The 17,240-nt window shown below is 33.7% G+C and overlaps 4 protein-coding genes across 4 annotated transcripts; 2 read left to right on the top strand and 2 right to left on the bottom strand.

The window, feature by feature from the left end:
* Positions 1–2,396: 2,396 nt before the first annotated feature.
* LOC108855833 (squalene epoxidase 3) lies at positions 2,397–5,339 on the bottom strand. The gene is made up of 7 exons (XM_018629747.2): positions 4,537–5,339; positions 4,203–4,314; positions 3,941–4,115; positions 3,696–3,864; positions 3,131–3,625; positions 2,789–3,067; positions 2,397–2,705 (listed from the first exon to the last, which is right to left on the bottom strand). Exons 1-7 carry the CDS (start codon positions 5,314–5,316, stop codon positions 2,601–2,603), a joined length of 2,115 nt encoding a protein of 704 aa, XP_018485249.2. The 5' UTR covers positions 5,317–5,339; the 3' UTR covers positions 2,397–2,600.
* A 2,343-nt stretch (positions 5,340–7,682) lies between these two features.
* LOC108851586 (phytosulfokines 2) lies at positions 7,683–8,308 on the top strand. Its single transcript, XM_018625041.2, has 2 exons — positions 7,683–7,873; positions 8,061–8,308. Exons 1-2 carry the CDS (start codon positions 7,754–7,756, stop codon positions 8,196–8,198), a joined length of 258 nt encoding a protein of 85 aa, XP_018480543.1. The 5' UTR covers positions 7,683–7,753; the 3' UTR covers positions 8,199–8,308.
* Positions 8,309–9,169: 861 nt separating this feature from the next.
* Positions 9,170–10,500, top strand: LOC108854147 (GTP-binding protein At2g22870). Its single transcript, XM_018627659.2, has 3 exons — positions 9,170–9,702; positions 9,832–10,064; positions 10,158–10,500. Exons 1-3 carry the CDS (start codon positions 9,243–9,245, stop codon positions 10,365–10,367), a joined length of 903 nt encoding a protein of 300 aa, XP_018483161.2. The 5' UTR covers positions 9,170–9,242; the 3' UTR covers positions 10,368–10,500.
* Positions 10,501–15,923: 5,423 nt separating this feature from the next.
* Positions 15,924–17,240, bottom strand: LOC108850779 (BAHD acyltransferase BIA1-like). Its single transcript, XM_057008536.1, has one exon. It carries the CDS (start codon positions 17,238–17,240, stop codon positions 15,924–15,926), a length of 1,317 nt encoding a protein of 438 aa, XP_056864516.1.

Below are 17,240 nucleotides of genomic sequence, written 5' to 3' on the forward strand. Positions count from 1 at the left end.
GAAATAATATTATTAAAAAAATAAAATATATTTAAAAATAAAATTTATTTTTGGATATAAAAATAATTTGATATAATTAAATAAAATAAATAAATTAAAAATAATTTATATAAAATCATCATTATTTATTTATTGGTTGAGCAATAAATGATCCATATATAATATTATCATAAAAATAATCTATGACATATAATTTATTTATTTAAAAATAATATAAATGTTTTTATTTTATAATATATAAATATATATTATGTTATGTTTTTTATTAAAAATAATGAATGATATGTGTAATTATATAAATTTTATTATATTTTAAATGTGAAATATTGTTATTTAAAAAATAATAATAATTAATCACAATTTTTTAGTTTTTTTGAAAATATAATTTTTTATTATAAACATAACTTTTATATTATTAAACATATATAAATTAATTATATAAAATTATTTTTGAATTTATATATATTCTAAATGCAAATGCTCTTCCAAAAGTTTCATATAAGAGCATTGAGCAAAGAGCATTTGGAGAGCATTAGCATCATGTAAATGCTTTTTTAAATGCTTTTGTTATCAATGTTGATTGGATAATAAGGAGCGTAATGCTAATGCTAATGCTCTACCAATCAAACCCTAAGACTCTCACACAAGCTTTTGGTAATTCCTTCCTTTTTAAGTCATGACAAATAAGGTTTGAATCCATACCTTTTGACAAAAAACACATTTTAAATTTTGAAACGATTAGAAATAACATATAGTTTACATGATATTAAGGTATGACTGATTCAAACGCAGCAGTTGCGGTTGTAAGTACGGGAGTTTGCGAATGCGGATGGTTGCGGTTTCAAACATTATTTAGCGTTTTGTATGATTGGTATAACGTTTGAAAATTGTTATTTTTGAAGGATATTTGTTACTAGTTTATTATGAAATATTGCAACGGTTTAATAATAAATTATCAATATAAATATATTTTAATATTATAAAATATAAAATATACTATTGTGATAAAATATAACAATTATTAATATAATATGATTAATAATAATATTATGTTTATTTTTTAATTAGTTGAAAGTTATAATTTAATTAAAAATTGAAGATTTATATTAAAAAATTTAAATAATATTTTGTTTCGTTTTATATACGTGTATATCTCTATATTTTGTGCATATTAAATTTTTTAAAAATTCTAATGAATAACTAGTTTAAAGTTATTATAAAAATAATTATGATACTGTTTGTGAATTTAAGTTAATATATTAAAATTTTTATATATTTTTATTTGTAGTATTCCATTTCTAATTTTAATTTTTTTATCCAACCGGCCGACCACAAACGCTAACTGGAACCAGCTTTTGATTTTAAGAGGTTTAGAATGGTTTAGAGCAATTTATAGCGGTTTATATGATTATTTTGAAACGCTATCAACCGCTGTCAACAACAAAAAATGCGTTTGTCTGGTAGCGGGGAAACCAGTCCGAGTATAAAACTGCATTACATATATTATGCAGAACTTCACATATAAGGGCCAGGGCCGGTATTAATTCGAAAGGTAGATTTGGACAATCTGGATAGGGTAACAATAGTAGATTTCTTAAAAACCGAACAAATACGAGGTCGAGAATTTTTACGGATTGTTATTTTTCATTTGCGCTCTATTATTCTATCTATATAGCTTGGTACACCATTCTCATTTCAGTTACTTTGAAACTTATATTGGATAAGGTTTGGTCTCTAACCCTGATGCATGTCCCAGCCTCCTCTCTAGCTCAGTAACTTTACATGTTCGGATTAGCCATTGATGCCAAAATGGTTTCACTGTTTCACTGAGATATTACTTTGAAGATTGCTTAAACTGAACTTATTATTTGAGTTATTTACCAATTACTAGATGTCTTGTGAGGCAAGAAAACAAGCCTTTCTTTTCAAGATCCGAGATATAAAACTCTAGATCGATCCTGTTTGTACAGAGATGAGAGATAGATCAAGCTTCTTTATCAAACTGTTAACACGGTAAATCTTGTTAAGACAAGGATTTTATTTTCTGGGGCATGGAAAAGCTGGTGAGTTATTGCATGAAACTGATGAGTTCATGTGTTCTACCAGCTACTCCAAAAATGAACAGTCTCATATTCGTGAAGAATGTGTTAACCCTATAGTAAACCCTGGATATGCTCTCCGAGTGAAGTTCATGAAACCAGAGAGACTTGCCTTAATACAGTTCACGAGAAGATGCCTCACAGTCTGTAACATACTCGTTGCGCTTCAAAAGGGTCTTTATACCGCGCTCAATGACTCCATCGCAGGAGATACATGATGAGACTGATTATCACGCCGATTACTTATTCTTTCACTAAAGTCCAAGATGTTAAGATAATAGAAACACATAAAACAGATTCAAGCTAACTTTTTTTTTTTACATTGATGAACTTACAAGAATCTTTGCTCTCAATCACATATATACTAAGGGAGCTATGTTACACTTTTGTTCCAGAGATCTCTTGTCTAAATATCCACAATGATTATCATTAATCAACACAGATATAAGACAAAAGTTAATAGAATTTGCCTGAATAGCTTTGATCATTCAATGTAATGGATCATTGAGGGGGAGGAGTGCGGTATATGGCAGCAACGGTACGAGGGAAGAACATTTGCCTAACTCCCTCTGCTTTGATTATGGGGAAGATGATGCCTGAAGCACTCTGTGCATGAAGACATTTCAAAGTAGATGTTAGTGTACATAGTTGAACTAACTCTATTTCAAAGGAAGAGAAGAATCAGTTACCGAGATGACCCTAGCTCCAAGCCAGAAGCTTTTAATCGAAGGAAATGGTAGCATCAAACGACCAACAGCAAAGAGCGCCACAGCGAAGAAGTGGAGAACTAAACTCAGAGGACGAGGGTTCAAACCAGAGAGCAACGCAACCGGACCAGATGAGCAAACACCTCCAAGGCTAAGATAATCAAAGCAAGCTTCACGCATTTCTGTTTTCGCTTCATCTGCAGATGCCAAGAAGACCTTGTACAAGGCACCCGCCAATGTATTAATGGTGGAAGCTACAGGCTGTAGAAGGGCCACATCAACACATGGGGAAACCACTCATTTTATCTAAAGGTGCTTACTTACTTTTCGAAGTGTGTAGAATGATTCAATGTACTTAGAGAGTGCTTCTTTGTCTTTAAAGCTGCGAATTGGTCTAAGAAGATCACGGAGCACAACTATATCCGCCAACGCCACTGTCATCCCACCACCGGTTAAAGGATGTCGCATATTGAATGCATCGCCTAGAAGAAGTGCTCCAGGGACAGGAACCGGATCAGCTGGCATGCTTCGGTTCGGCATGGTTTTGATGTTACCCTTTTCAACCGCGGCGATGAAGGCTTCACGAACCTCAGGTGGTAATTGAGGCGCAACGTGTGTTTTTAGATACTTTGCCATTTCACCGTTTGCGATAGGAGGGAGTTTTTGACCGGGTACATCAACTAAGCAACGGACTTGTGAACTGCTGATGGGGTATAGTAAGATGGGTGATGGGTCAGCGAGAACAACATGGCCGTGATTTGCAAATGGTAGTTCACAGTTCTCCAAGACAAGACCCACAAAAGTAGAGGGTACATCCACCTGATTGGATATCAAACTCAGTAAGTTTCACGTTAAAAAAAAAAAAAACTAATCTACCAGAGAGGAGGACCTTAGGTTTGCAGAGAGAGCGACGCAAGTTGGAGAAACAACCATCACATACAACTGTGAGAGGAGCATACAATCTAATCTCATTGCCCTCTTTATTCTTGTATTGGACCCCTTTGACCGTCCCGTTCTCTTCAAGAAGAGACGTAACTGTTCCTTGCTCCAATCGTACACTGAAACCACAAGCAAATCATTAGAATAAACAGAATCGAATTTAAAAATAAATAAAAAACAAAAATGGTGTAGTACTTTGAAAGAGTAGCGGCTTTGTCTCGCATTCTCTGCACAAATCTCCCATTGTGGAAGCTTCTCCCGGAGACATCCGAATCAAAAGCTTCCAAGGGGTAAGAAAGTTTAGTGTGCTTCCCGTCTTTGAAAAGAGCATAACCAAGAACTCGTTGAGCATCTATCTCTTTCACACAATCTACATAAGGACACACTATTAACATAAATACAAAATTCTAATCCAAGTATATATATATATAAAACACATTGAAGCTCATTGGTTTACCCTCAAGGCCGAGTTCAATTAGCTTCAAGTAACCACCAGGTTGAAGCAATTCACCAACGATCCTGTCTTGCTCAGACAAGTCTCTTTCTATAACGTGAACTCTTCGTCCTTCCTGTAACCCACACAATAACAAACATATCTATCTCCAATATTATGATCTTTAAACTTGCTCAGACAAGTCTCTTAGTGATTTATCATCAATTAGATAAATCGAATTACATTGTTGCCAATAGATAAATCCTAAATTTCTATTTGAAAAGCAAAAGTGCTGTAAAAAATTTCCAAAAATAGAAAGTAAAATAAAAATCACTAAGCTGATTATAGAAAGACTTGCCTTGCCGAGAGTATGAGCAAGAGCGGCACCAGCAACACCAGCTCCAACGATTATAACATCGATTCCGGAATCAGCAACATTCCTAGATACGACGGCATCGTTCTGAACGAGGCCACGATTCTTCTTACTCCGATTTGAATCCGCATCATCTCTACGACTACTCCGACGCAAAACGTACACAAGCACTAACGCGAATAGAGAAGCGAAGAACGTCGCTAGAATGAACTGATCGAATTCAATCGCAGGAGGCATTGTTATCGTCCCTGCGGAGATCAGAGATGCGCGTTCTTGGTGTATGTCCTTCTTGCGGCGAGTAAAGGTGGCTCTGGTGGTTAAGGAGGGGTTTCTGAGACGACGCGTGGAGATGAGAGAGGGTAAGGGAGAAGATCTAAGAGATGCGGTCGTTATTGTTAATCCAAGTCGTGGAAGGTTCTGGATAACGGCCAGTTTCATAGTTTTTGTTCGTTTTTGTTTAGGCGAAGTTATTTGCTGGACTTGTGTAACAGATTTGTTTTGAAGAGTAACGTCCGCGTTTAAGTTCTTTTTCGTGTGGGCCTTAATAAGAAAACCCACCAAATCTGATAAGAACTTGAAGCTAGCCCATTTTCTAAAAAAAGTGCTACTTGTGAGAGTAGGTTCGATGTAAAAAAAATTTAAGCAAAACAGTGTCAGTGAGAAATTAGTTCTTAGCTTAACCACTGGATCTGCAACAACAGCTCCTTGTACGGTGTTCACCAATGTTGATTTACATCCACCGATTGAAGGAACCACAAGAAACATTCCAACTCTTCTTAACAAAAGAAAGCTTCGCTTCACGTCTAAATCAAAGAGACCCATATATATATATAGGGGAGTACCACAAAATAATGTAGATAAGTGGTTGGATTGTATACGCAACAGTTATTCTGTTAAATCTGTATTTGTAAGTGCAGCTACAGTAAGCCTGGGCACATGTAATTAGAACCGAAGAACTAACCGTGCCTAGTTACCAAACCGAAAAAGTATTGGAACCAAAACCTAACAAAATTTCATAAAATATTTGAAGAGATTCTACATCTCTAGAATTAAATAACTGAAACCGAATATGTACCTAAATTTTTAATATATAGTTTATATACCAAAAACTATTAATCATATTTAGTTTTCAAATAATTAAATATTATAAAAATATTATCTATAAATCGAATTACCTAAAACCCCAAATTATCCTAAAATTTTCTGAAATATTTTAAATTATATGTATCATCCAATATGTTATCCAAAAATCTGAATTACACAATTATTTATCCAAAAATCCAAATTATTCTTCAATTTTGTCCAAAATCAATTAAAAATATCTAAAAACAAGAACCAAACTGAACCTGTTTTTTCTAGGGTATCAGCAGTTTCCAACTTTTTTACTCAAACCAAACCGAAAATCAAAATAACCAAATCGAAACAAAAATTTTAAAATACCCAAATGGATACTATATTTTTTTTTTTTGAACACATGATACTATATTTCTAAGAATCGGAAAACCAAACCAAAACTGAAAGGCTCATGAGTAATTGACATTAGCTATAAATTTATTAGTGTAAACTTTTGTTGTCTCAATGTTGGTTTTAATAGTAAGTCAGTAGTAAAAACTAAACCTTGGCACGGATCGGATATCCGAGTTTTTAAAGATATTTGTGATTTGCTTCGAATATTATGGATATCTAATTTTCCGATTTTTTTTGCTTCGGAAAAATACGGATATTCGAAAAACGGATATCCGGAAAATAAATAGATATTTGCGAATATTTGTGAATACTTACGAATATCTCATTTGATTTGATTAATACAAATAATCTTAAAATTTGATACAAATTTGTTTTATAAATTATTTTTTGCATGATATAAAAGATAAAAGTTAAAAGAAGTAGTGAATCTACACATTTTGTAAATATTTAACCTGAGTTAAAAATTATAATAACACAAAACTTAAGAAAAAAAATATAATTGTCATAAATGTTTTCTCTTCCTTTTATATAATACTTTTATATAAGTGATAATGTGAATATAATCGGTCAAATCATATGCTAGAATAATAATTATATAATTTTATACATTTAGAACTTTAAATATAATCAAGATATACATGTATTTATATATTGACGGATCAAATCGGATATTTGCTTCCTAAGTTTTAATATTTGTGATTTGCTTCGATTTTAACGGATATTGAATTTTAGTATTTGCTTTGCTTCGAAAGTTTACAGATATCCGGAATTTTCGAATCGAATAGTGACGAATAACGAATCGAATCAAATTTAACGGATAAAATGCTCAGTCCTAGTAAAAACTAGTAAATTTTTTTTTTTTAAATAAAGTTACGTATTGATGATTTTAAAATATATATAATTAAATAAGTAAAAGTTAAAATCCAACCCATCATCCACCTTACTTCTCTCTGCAAAACAGTGTGGACAGCTGGTTTTGAAAGTCAGCTTCTGTTGTTGTTTCGGTCAAATGAGTCATCTCTCGCTCTCGTTCATATTATCATCATTCTCCCAAAGATTAAACCAAAATTCGGGATAAAAAAAACCATAATTCGGAGACCATACTAAATCTAGCGATCATGTTTACGAAGTTTAGATATATATGAATGAAACCGACCCAAGCTATCAGTAGTATTAAATGTTCAAATAACACGCTTTTGAGTTTGGTGCGTTCCATTAGGGATGATATCACCAACTCACCGTATAAACGTGTGGTGGTGGGGGGACGTATCGCTTGTGTTAAGATGGTTTGTTCATATTCAAATGTGAAATGTATTTTAAAAAGGAAAATTGATAGACATGCCTTTAATAAGTGGATGATTATCACTCTACCATCCCACGTTTCATACACGCCGACTATATATTCTTTTCTTCTTCTTGTGGGGTTTGGTTCAATTCCACCACTAACACTACGCGCAAGTGTGAAAGAATATTATCTTCTTCCACTTTCAGTCTTATCGGTCAAATGAGTCAACAAAAACTCCATAATTAGACTCTCTTTTTCTTTATCACACAAACATTTGAGGTTATCAACGTGCGTTAATTTCGGTTTATAAAAAGGTAATTAAATAATAAAAAACAAAAATAGAGTTGACTGTTTTTTTTCTATAAATATCAAAGTTTTAAAGAAGCCAAACCCGTCATCAAATCATCTCTTTAACATATCTAATTCTCCACCGAAGAAAACATCATCAAAATGGCAAACTTCTCTGCTCTTCTCACGATAACTCTCCTCCTTTGCTCCACGCTGATGTGCACCGCCCGTCCCGACCCGACCTTTTCGGCCTCTATCACAATTGTTACGGCTGACCCGCTGGTTAGTCACATTCCATGAGTTCATTTCCACACACGTATATATATATCCATATATAGAACTTATATGTGCATGTAGTAGTTATAATAAAATGTATACATCAGAGCTTGTAATATTAGCGAACATTTGTAAACATATCAAATATGAACTTTTGTACATGTAGTTTGATATGTCCTAATATCTGATTCAGGAAAAGAGCATAGAAGGAAAACTGGATGATATGGCAGAAGAGAACTGTGGTGCTGACGACGAAGATTGCTTAATGAGGAGGTCTTTGGTTGCTCATGTTGATTACATCTATACCCAGAAACAGAAGAAGAATCTTTGATATATTCACATGTAATACTTTAGTTATATCTAACAAAGTACTGCTAATACACGTTTGTGTGTCATCCTTAATTAGTACTTTTCTAATAGATCATCAAGAAAGTTACGGCTGTGATGAATCTTTATATAGGCTTTACCTACGAAATCTAGCCAAAGTCTATATACACTTAAAGGTCGGTTCATGAAATTATTTTGATCCAGACAACATGTTGCTTGTAAGATTAGTTGACGATGCAAATTGATGCCCTCAACTGAAACAAATGTTACCGTTATGCTCTCATGAACTTTATTAGAACATTAAAACGAAAGGGAAATAGCTCATGGATGAGCTTTATTGAATAGTATAAACTAAAAAGAATGAAAGCTTTAGTAGTCACGAAAATAATTTAGATTTCTGATTACTTCATAAAGATGAAAGAGAGGCTGCTTGAAAGCGCAGCTTCGGTTACAAGATATGGAAGACACACTCATGCATATATGAGACCACAAACCCTGAACATTATGGACAAATAATAGAGTTGGTCTGCTTTCCTTTACAATTCGATAATCCATAAAATTAAAATGTATAAAATATCATGTAATTATAAGTTTATAACCAATATGGTTAACCAATGGATTTTTGAACCCTATTTTTAAATCGGACTTGTCGAGACACTATTTTTAAAAATATATTGATTCAACATATATATCTAGATTTTTGTAAAATCTGACTATCCCATTATTCCAAAATAGCAGCAAACTAGTTGATTTGATTACATTAGGTCCAATAATAATAAAATTCAAATTAGTTTTTTCGTGTGATATGTGAAAAAATTATGGAAAACTTTATCTTTTGGAAACACACATTTATATGTTTTATATGCAAGTTTTCTTTGACAACGTAAAACATTTTTCCTAGAAAAAAGGAAAACATTTTTTTAGAAAAGAAAATGAAAGCCTCCGTTTGAAACAGCAGGAACCATCCTCTGGTCTGATCCTAAAACTCAAAAACCCTATCTTCATTCTAAACCCAAACACACAAACATCTCTGCAACCCAAAAAGAGAATGGTGATACTCCGATGTCGATTCTTAACGATAAATCTCGCTCCTTTACGACCTTCACACTTCCACTCTCAAAAACTCCACCACACAACCCGATTCTTCCGTACTCCGAATCTCATCTCCACCCCACGAATCACAACATCTTCCTCTCTCCCCACGACCCGTTCCATCTCCGACGAAGCCAGATTCGCCCGCTCCGTCCTGTTCGTACCTCCCGGCGTCGAAGTCGAGGAGTTAACAGACGATATGGTCCTTCCGGGCTCCAACATCGTCATCGGACCTTTCGCGGGTCACTCCCAGATCAAACAAGTCGAGTTCGTCAAGAGCAGCGCTCGTGCTCGAGACTGTCCTAAAGACGACCTCCCCGAGATCGCCATCTTGGGCCGCTCCAATGTCGGAAAGTCCTCGCTTATCAACTGTTTGGTCCGTAAAAAAGAAGTCGCTCTCACTTCCAAGAAACCTGGTCTGCTTCTTGGTCCTTGATTCTTGATTCTTGATTCTTGATTCTTGTTTCTTGATTCTTGATTCAAGACTCAATCTTTATCTTGAAAGTTTTGATTTTTATTTATTTTTAATTTGGGGGGAAAAACAGGAAAGACTCAGCTTATCAATCACTTCTTGGTGAATAAGAGTTGGTACATTGTGGATTTGCCTGGTTACGGGTTTGCTAAAGTGTCGGATGCTGCGAAGACGGATTGGTCTGCGTTTACGAAAGGTTACTTCTTGAATAGAGACACACTTGTTTGTGTGCTTCTTCTGATCGATGCAAGTGTTCCTCCTCAGAAGATTGATCTTGATTGTGCGAATTGGCTCGGTCGCAACAATGTATGTTGAAAATTTCTCAGTACTGTATGAGTTTTTGTTTTTTCTTGAGGAGTTTCTCTTTGATTGTTTGTAGTTGTGAATTGTGATGATCAGGTACCGATGACCTTTGTGTTTACTAAGTGTGATAAAATGAAAGCGGCCAAAGGGAAGAGACCTGACGAGAACATTAAAGCTTTCCAACAGATCATTAGAGAGAATTTTAAACAACATCCTCCTTGGATTTTGACCAGTAGTGTGTCTGGTTTGGGCAGAGATGAGCTTCTCCTTCACATGTCGCAGCTGAGAAACTATTGGGATCAGTAGAGAGCTTACGTGGAACATAAGATAGATGTTTGGTAATGTTATCAGTTAACAAGTTTGTGTTCTCTCTCTTTGTATACATACCTCATTCTAGAGATAAAATTTCAAGAAATGCAATCGAACGAAGCTTCTTTTTTGTTGTTCTGTTGAAGTGAAAAGCTGTTACGAGTATTTTCCAAGTCTCTGTAGGTTGCTTTTGTGTCGATGAGTTGTAGTTTACATAGCTTAAGAACTTTCTTCGTTTACTCCACAAAGATCTTGCTCAGGATTTGAAGCCAAGTGTCTGTGATCTTCATGGCTTGTGTGTTGTCTTTATGAATAGGAATGTTTTCATTGACAAAATGTATGTAGTTTTAGTATTTTATTAATAGTATAAACTAACAATAGTCTCTAGAAAGAAGGTTTGGTCCAATAATAAGGGGATGGTTATGGCTGTATCAGAAAACTAAGAAAGTTTTTTTTCATTATATTCACTTTTGTCAGTTTCGGGTTTGCCTTAAGAGGTCTACGATTAAGCTGTATGATGCAAGCAAAGATCTCGCTTTGTTTGAATCTCTAGTAATAACTAGAGTATCATTACCCTACTTGAATTTGAAATCAAACACTTCTTATTGAAGAATCTCAGTGGCACTAAAATTATTAGAAATAATCACATTTCATAAAACATCAACAAAATTACAATAACCGATAAACATAATATATTATCAAATATTCAGATAAGATTTAAGGAAAGATGATAAAAGATTAATAATAATTCGAACAAAACAAATAACAGACAACACTTCAGTAGAGCAACTCCAATGGCAAGTAGAGCTGGACGGCAGTCCGCTTTTATTTATCCACCGCGGATGGATGCAGATCAACTGATTTTCAAAAAAAATTGGGACGGGTGCGGCATGTCAAGTTTACTTTTACGAGGTCGGTACTAGTAAACCTAACTTAAATTGCAGATACCTGTCAATCCGCAAATTAATAAATATTTTTGGAGAAAAAGAAATATTTTCTTCAAAATATGTAGAATACAGTTTTAATATTATTTTAATTATATAAAAAATATTTTATATTATTTTAGATAATAAATATTTATAAATTAAATTACCCACGGAAAATAATTTTATAATAAATAATTAAAATATTATTAACGTAATTAGTTTTTTAAAATTAAAACTAACGCTAGCCCTGCGGGTTACCCGCAAATTTCAGTAGAACCGGTGCATGATGAGTATTTTTATTTAAATGTTGGATTTTGAATCAAATAAAGACATATAGCTAGAAATTTTTTTTTATGTATTGCACGCACTATTGCTCATAGATACTATAACGACAAATATATATTAAGATATAGTCTTCTTAATGTTAATAAACTAAATGTAAGAAAAAATTAACTATGACATTATCACTAAAAATTTGTTAAGATCAGTTTGCTGGTTAATTGTCTCGAATTTAACGATATATCACTAAGATGTTTATAAAACTAATGACTTAGAATGAAATTTTAGAGAACTTGACAAATCAACAACAAAACTAAGTTAAACATATAATTAATCCAATGATGAAGTGTTTACACACTACAAGAAAACTTGTCTGTTGCAAGGGAAAAACGCATTGCAATTCCGTTGCAAATCGCCGATTGCAAGATATTTGCAAGCGAACTGATTCCCTCGCAAATCTTTAGTCGCAAATTAAAATCGCTTGCAAAACGCTCGCAAATTTGCAACAGAAAGTATTTCCTCGCAAATTTGCAACGGAAAATCTTTCCTCGCAAATTTGCAATAGAAACATTTTTCGTTGCAAATTTGCGATAGAAATGATTTCGTCGCAAATTTGCAATTGAATATTCCGTTGCAAATTTTCTAAGGACCTTTTTCTACAATAAATCTATTATAGATATTTCTACAATAAATCGAAAATAATTATAATTAGAACTAAATTAATAAAAATTACACAAATGTTCTTTATAACTAAAAATAAAATAATTTTATTTATAATTTCAAATTGGTTTACAAATAAAAAATTAATAAATCCTGGTTTACAGAAATAAATCAGAAATTAATAAATAAAGTCAAACCACCACAATCCCAATTCGGTTTATTCTTAACCAAAAAAAACCCTAAACCTAAGAAAAAAAAGAAAACTCTGCCGCTTCCTCCATGAACCTTGCGCCTCCTCCAACAACCAGCTGCCTTGCCTCGTCCAGACTTGACCGGAGACGTCGTTGTCAGTGTCTCCTCCACTGCAGCTTCCATGCCTCCTCCACCACAGTTTCCGAAGCTTCACCGTGCCAGATATGGGTCACGCCTCCTCCGCCGTCACGCTTCTTCTGCTTCCTCACTGTTGCATCTTCAACCCGGCTCTGCTCAGAGTCACGAGCCACCACCTATCTTACCTCTTCCTCCTTCAATCTCCTATCTTCTTCTTGTTCACAGATCTTCGTCTGAAAACAAAACTGATAGAAAATAAAATAAAAAGAGTAATTGTGAGTAGAGGAGAACGAGAAGGTGAAGATCGAGATGATGATGATGGTGTTTGAGAAATATTTCATTCAGAGAGTTATACTGAAAAAAAAAGAGATTTAGTTTACGAAGTGTTGAGAGGAAGAAGGAGATAAAAGAAAGAAAAAAAGTGGTTTTTAACTTTTGTGCATTTGTGTCCGTTAGATTAAGTTTTATCAATGGTTGTGGTTACACAGTTACTGATCCTCGCCTTTCAACGTGATTGGCCACATTATATTTATATTAACCTAATTCCGTTGCAAGTTTCTCGCAAATTTGCAACGGAATTGCAAGAAATCCCTTGCAAATCTATTGCAAATCTATAAGACAAAATATTTTAGGGTTTCGTTTATAGATTTTTTTAAAACTTTTTGGTGGATTAGTATGTATTTAATATATTTTGGTTTTTTTTTTTTTAAAAATAGGGTTTCAATATTAATTACTAGTAATATTAGTTTAAGTGTCGGGAATAGAAATCATAGTTATAGTTGATTAAATTTTCAAAACATATATATAGATGTTAAGTAGTATGTAATATTAGTTTAGGTATCTGGAATGAAAATCATAACCATAATTGAATAAATTTTCAGAAAATATGTCGATTTACAGTTTAAACATTAAATGTTTCAATAAAATGTGTTCTTTGACATGAAAATCATTGATGAAACCCCAAACCTTTCAAATGCCTGAAACAATGGATTTACAAAGAAATTGCAAGCGACCCTCGCAAATCCCTTGCAAATTTGCGAGGGGCTCTGTTTTCCTCGCAAATTTGCAAGGGATTTGTGACGGAGCCATTGCAATTCCCTTGCAAATTTGCAAGCGTTTAGATTCTCTCGCAAATTTGCAACGGAATTACAAGAAATCCCTTGCAAATCTATTGCAAATCTATAAGACAAATTATTTTAGGGTTTCGTTTATAGATTTTTTTTTAAATTTTTGGTTATGTATTTTATATATTTTGGGTTTTTAAAAATAAAATTATGTTTTCAATATTTATTACTAGTAATATTAGTTTAAGTGTCAGGAATAGAAATCATAGTTATAGTTGATTAAATTTTCAAAACATATATATAGATGTTAGGTAGTATGTAATATTAGTTTAAATATCGGGATTAAAAATCATAACCATAATTGAATAATTTTTCAGAAAATATGTCGATTTACAATTTAAACATTAAATGTTTCAATAAAATGTATTCTTTGACACCAAAATCATTAATGAAACCCCAAACTTTTCAAATGTATGAAACAATGGATTTGCAAAGAAATTGCAAGCGACCCTCGCAAATCCCTTGCAAATTTGCAAGGGATTCTATCTTCCTCGCAAATTTACAAGGGATTTGTGACGGATCCATTGCAATTCCCTTGCAAATTTGCGAGCGTTTAGATTCTCTCGCAAATTTGCAAGAGAATTGCGATGGATCCCTTGCAAATTCCTTGCAAATTCATAAGTCAATGATTTTAGGGTTTCGTTTGAGGTTTTGTTATATTTCTTGTGGACTAAAATTTTTTTTTATTTTTTTATGAAAATAGTAATTAAAGTGAAAATTTGTTTCAATTTCTTAGAAATTTTATTTGACGTGTATTGTATAAATTATAGAGTTTTGATGTTTAGTACTTCGTAATATTAGTTTAAATATAGAAAAATATTAATCCCGTGAATATTAGTTGACTGATATTGTAATTTTCCAAAAATATTTTTTGATATACTTGTTAAATACTAAATATTTTAGTTTAATATTTTATTTATTAACTTTATTTGATTTTTTGTGAGAAATGTGATAAAAAAAAATATCACATATGTCTTGCAAATACCTCGCAAATTAGCGATATGTTTGCAACGGAATTCTAAGAGAAAATAAAACCCTCGCAAATCTCTCGCAAATTTGCAAGGAAAAATTAGCCCTCGCAAATGTGCGAGAGATTTGCGAGGACTCTGTAACTTTCCTCGCAAATCTCTTGCAAATTTGCGATGACTAATTTTCTCTTGCAAATTTGCGAGAGATTTGCGAGGGTTTTATTTTCTATTGCAATTCCATTGCAAACCTGTCGCAAATTTGCAAGGAAATTTTTCACTCGCAAATTTCCCTTGCAATAGACCTGTTTTCTTGTAGTGACATAATGTTCCGAAAGAAAATGAATAAATTATAAGTTGATAGTGATTTGGTCTAAAAAAATATTTTATATCCTCTCTTTTGAAATACTGTTTTTCATATAATTTTAGGGTTTCTTTAGACGATGTCTAATATGAAATTGATACAAAAATACAACTACAAAATTTTGGCACTGGATACTAAAACTTGTTTTTATAAAACACATTTAAGATATATACTAACACATAAAGAATACTTCTTTAAAATATTCATGTTTAACATAACAAACATATCATTCACTAAAATAAGAAAAATTATGATAAATTGTGAAAAAGATAGAACATAATTGAAAATGTTTGATATCCGAAATCCAAATTGATAGATAAAATCTCGATACAATAATCAAAAAGACTATTTAAACATATATAAACAGAGTTAAGTTTCATCTATTTATAAGTTCATCTATTTAAATAGATTCTTACTTCTTAAATATCATAATTTTAAATGTAATGTGTTTATTTTTTTCCCTAAGAATAGCTTTTCATGCTAAGAATAACTGTAGGCTTATGTGGTAATATTTTGTGAAACAAACATCTGATTTGTCACCATCTTGTAAAAAAATTAAGCTTCTTTTCTTATATTTAACTGGAAAAGCAAGAAGTTGACAACAAAAATTAGGGCTAAATGTAATTAGATTTAAAGGTGTATAAACAGTTTTAAATTAATCTTAATATAAAAATATGACAATTTGGGAGACACACTATATATAATAGTAGTTTTTAAAATTTGGGAGCAAAGACGGATGTGTCATCTGGTTGTGCACATATCAAGGACATTCAAGTAGTGTCATAAACACATAAAGTGACATGAAATTTGAATGACTGTCAATTTATTCTAGCGAATACAAAAACCAGTAGAAAAAAAATTAAACCAATAATAGTGCAATCTCGGATATTGATATTGCCATTTGCTTAGATCTGTACGGGAGGATTTAGAACTGCATAAGCAAGCAACTCTTCGTCATGGACAAGCACAGACATGTCTTCCGCAGGTAAGCTTATCCATGCTTCCACACCTCCCCCATTCTTTGAGTCCATCAGTGCAATATACACCATGTTGTCATATATGGTACGCGAAGGGGATCCCAACCAGACTGGACAACCCCATCCAAAATCAACTTCGTAAAAAGGCTTTCCGCACCAGCTAGACATTGGGTATACATCTATGTCAGGTTTGAACTCCGACATACAACTTCCCATCACCTTCAACAAACCCTTACCAAGTGTATTACTTTGGACATTATCTTTTAACATCTGAATGAGTCCTTCTTTGGCGGTCCTGAACGAGGCCACGGTTTCACTGATCTCCAGTTTGCTCTCTGCGTCTTTCTTGAGAAAGAATGCTGTTTGTAAGTTACCAATCGTGTCATGTGACAAAACATTAGAAGGAAGCCTAATCCGCAAGTCCAAGGCTTGATACATGAGCGTTGACCTTGGAGCAACCGAGTTAGACCGTGAGGCATTTGTAGCACATTTCCATATAACTGACGTGATAACTTCCACACGTGTAGGCATCGGGACGCTTTGGCTAGTGGCTTTGCGTTTGAGCTCAGCGATCTTAGAGGGCTCAAAGACGAAACGGTTCATTATACACTTCTTTGAGTCCATTGTTGGGGACTGTAGTAGAGCCATGTGAGGTGGAGCAGGAGGATAAATGGTAGCTTCAGCAAACTGATGAGTGCTCACATTTGACTTCTTGTTTGCCGTGGTGGCTGCCCAGTCTGTTAACAACATATGAAATGAAGACGCATCACATATCCTGTGAGAGACAGAGACAGAGACAGCCACTCCTGATCCAGACCCGAAGAAAGTGACATGGGCACTCAACAATGGCCACTTCGTTGGAGAATCTCCCGCCTCGATCTTTGGGTAGAGTTCCTCTAGAGAGTTAACGTTGCGGTTTTTCAAGAACTCGGGGAAAAGGAGATGGGTGCGTGCTTGAGTGAAGACGGCTCCTTTGTCATTGCAGTTGATGGAGACGCCTTCTATCTCTCCAGCGAATGGATAGAAGCGGGAGAGAGTCTTGGACAGAGAGCGTTTCAGTTTACTTGAGATGATCTCCGGCGATGCAGTGGCTAGTTCTTCAGATTTGTAGAGGAAGATGATTGAGACGTAAACTGCAGGGCAAGAGAAATCAACAAGAGAGAGTTGAAGGTGATCATGAGGTGAGGGTGTAGCAGGTTTGATCACTTCTCTCCCCATCACCTCAAGCTTTAAGTCCATTTCCAT

This window comes from Raphanus sativus, chromosome 4, assembly GCF_000801105.2.
Source record: "Raphanus sativus cultivar WK10039 chromosome 4, ASM80110v3, whole genome shotgun sequence".
Lineage (NCBI taxonomy): Eukaryota > Viridiplantae > Streptophyta > Magnoliopsida > Brassicales > Brassicaceae > Raphanus > Raphanus sativus.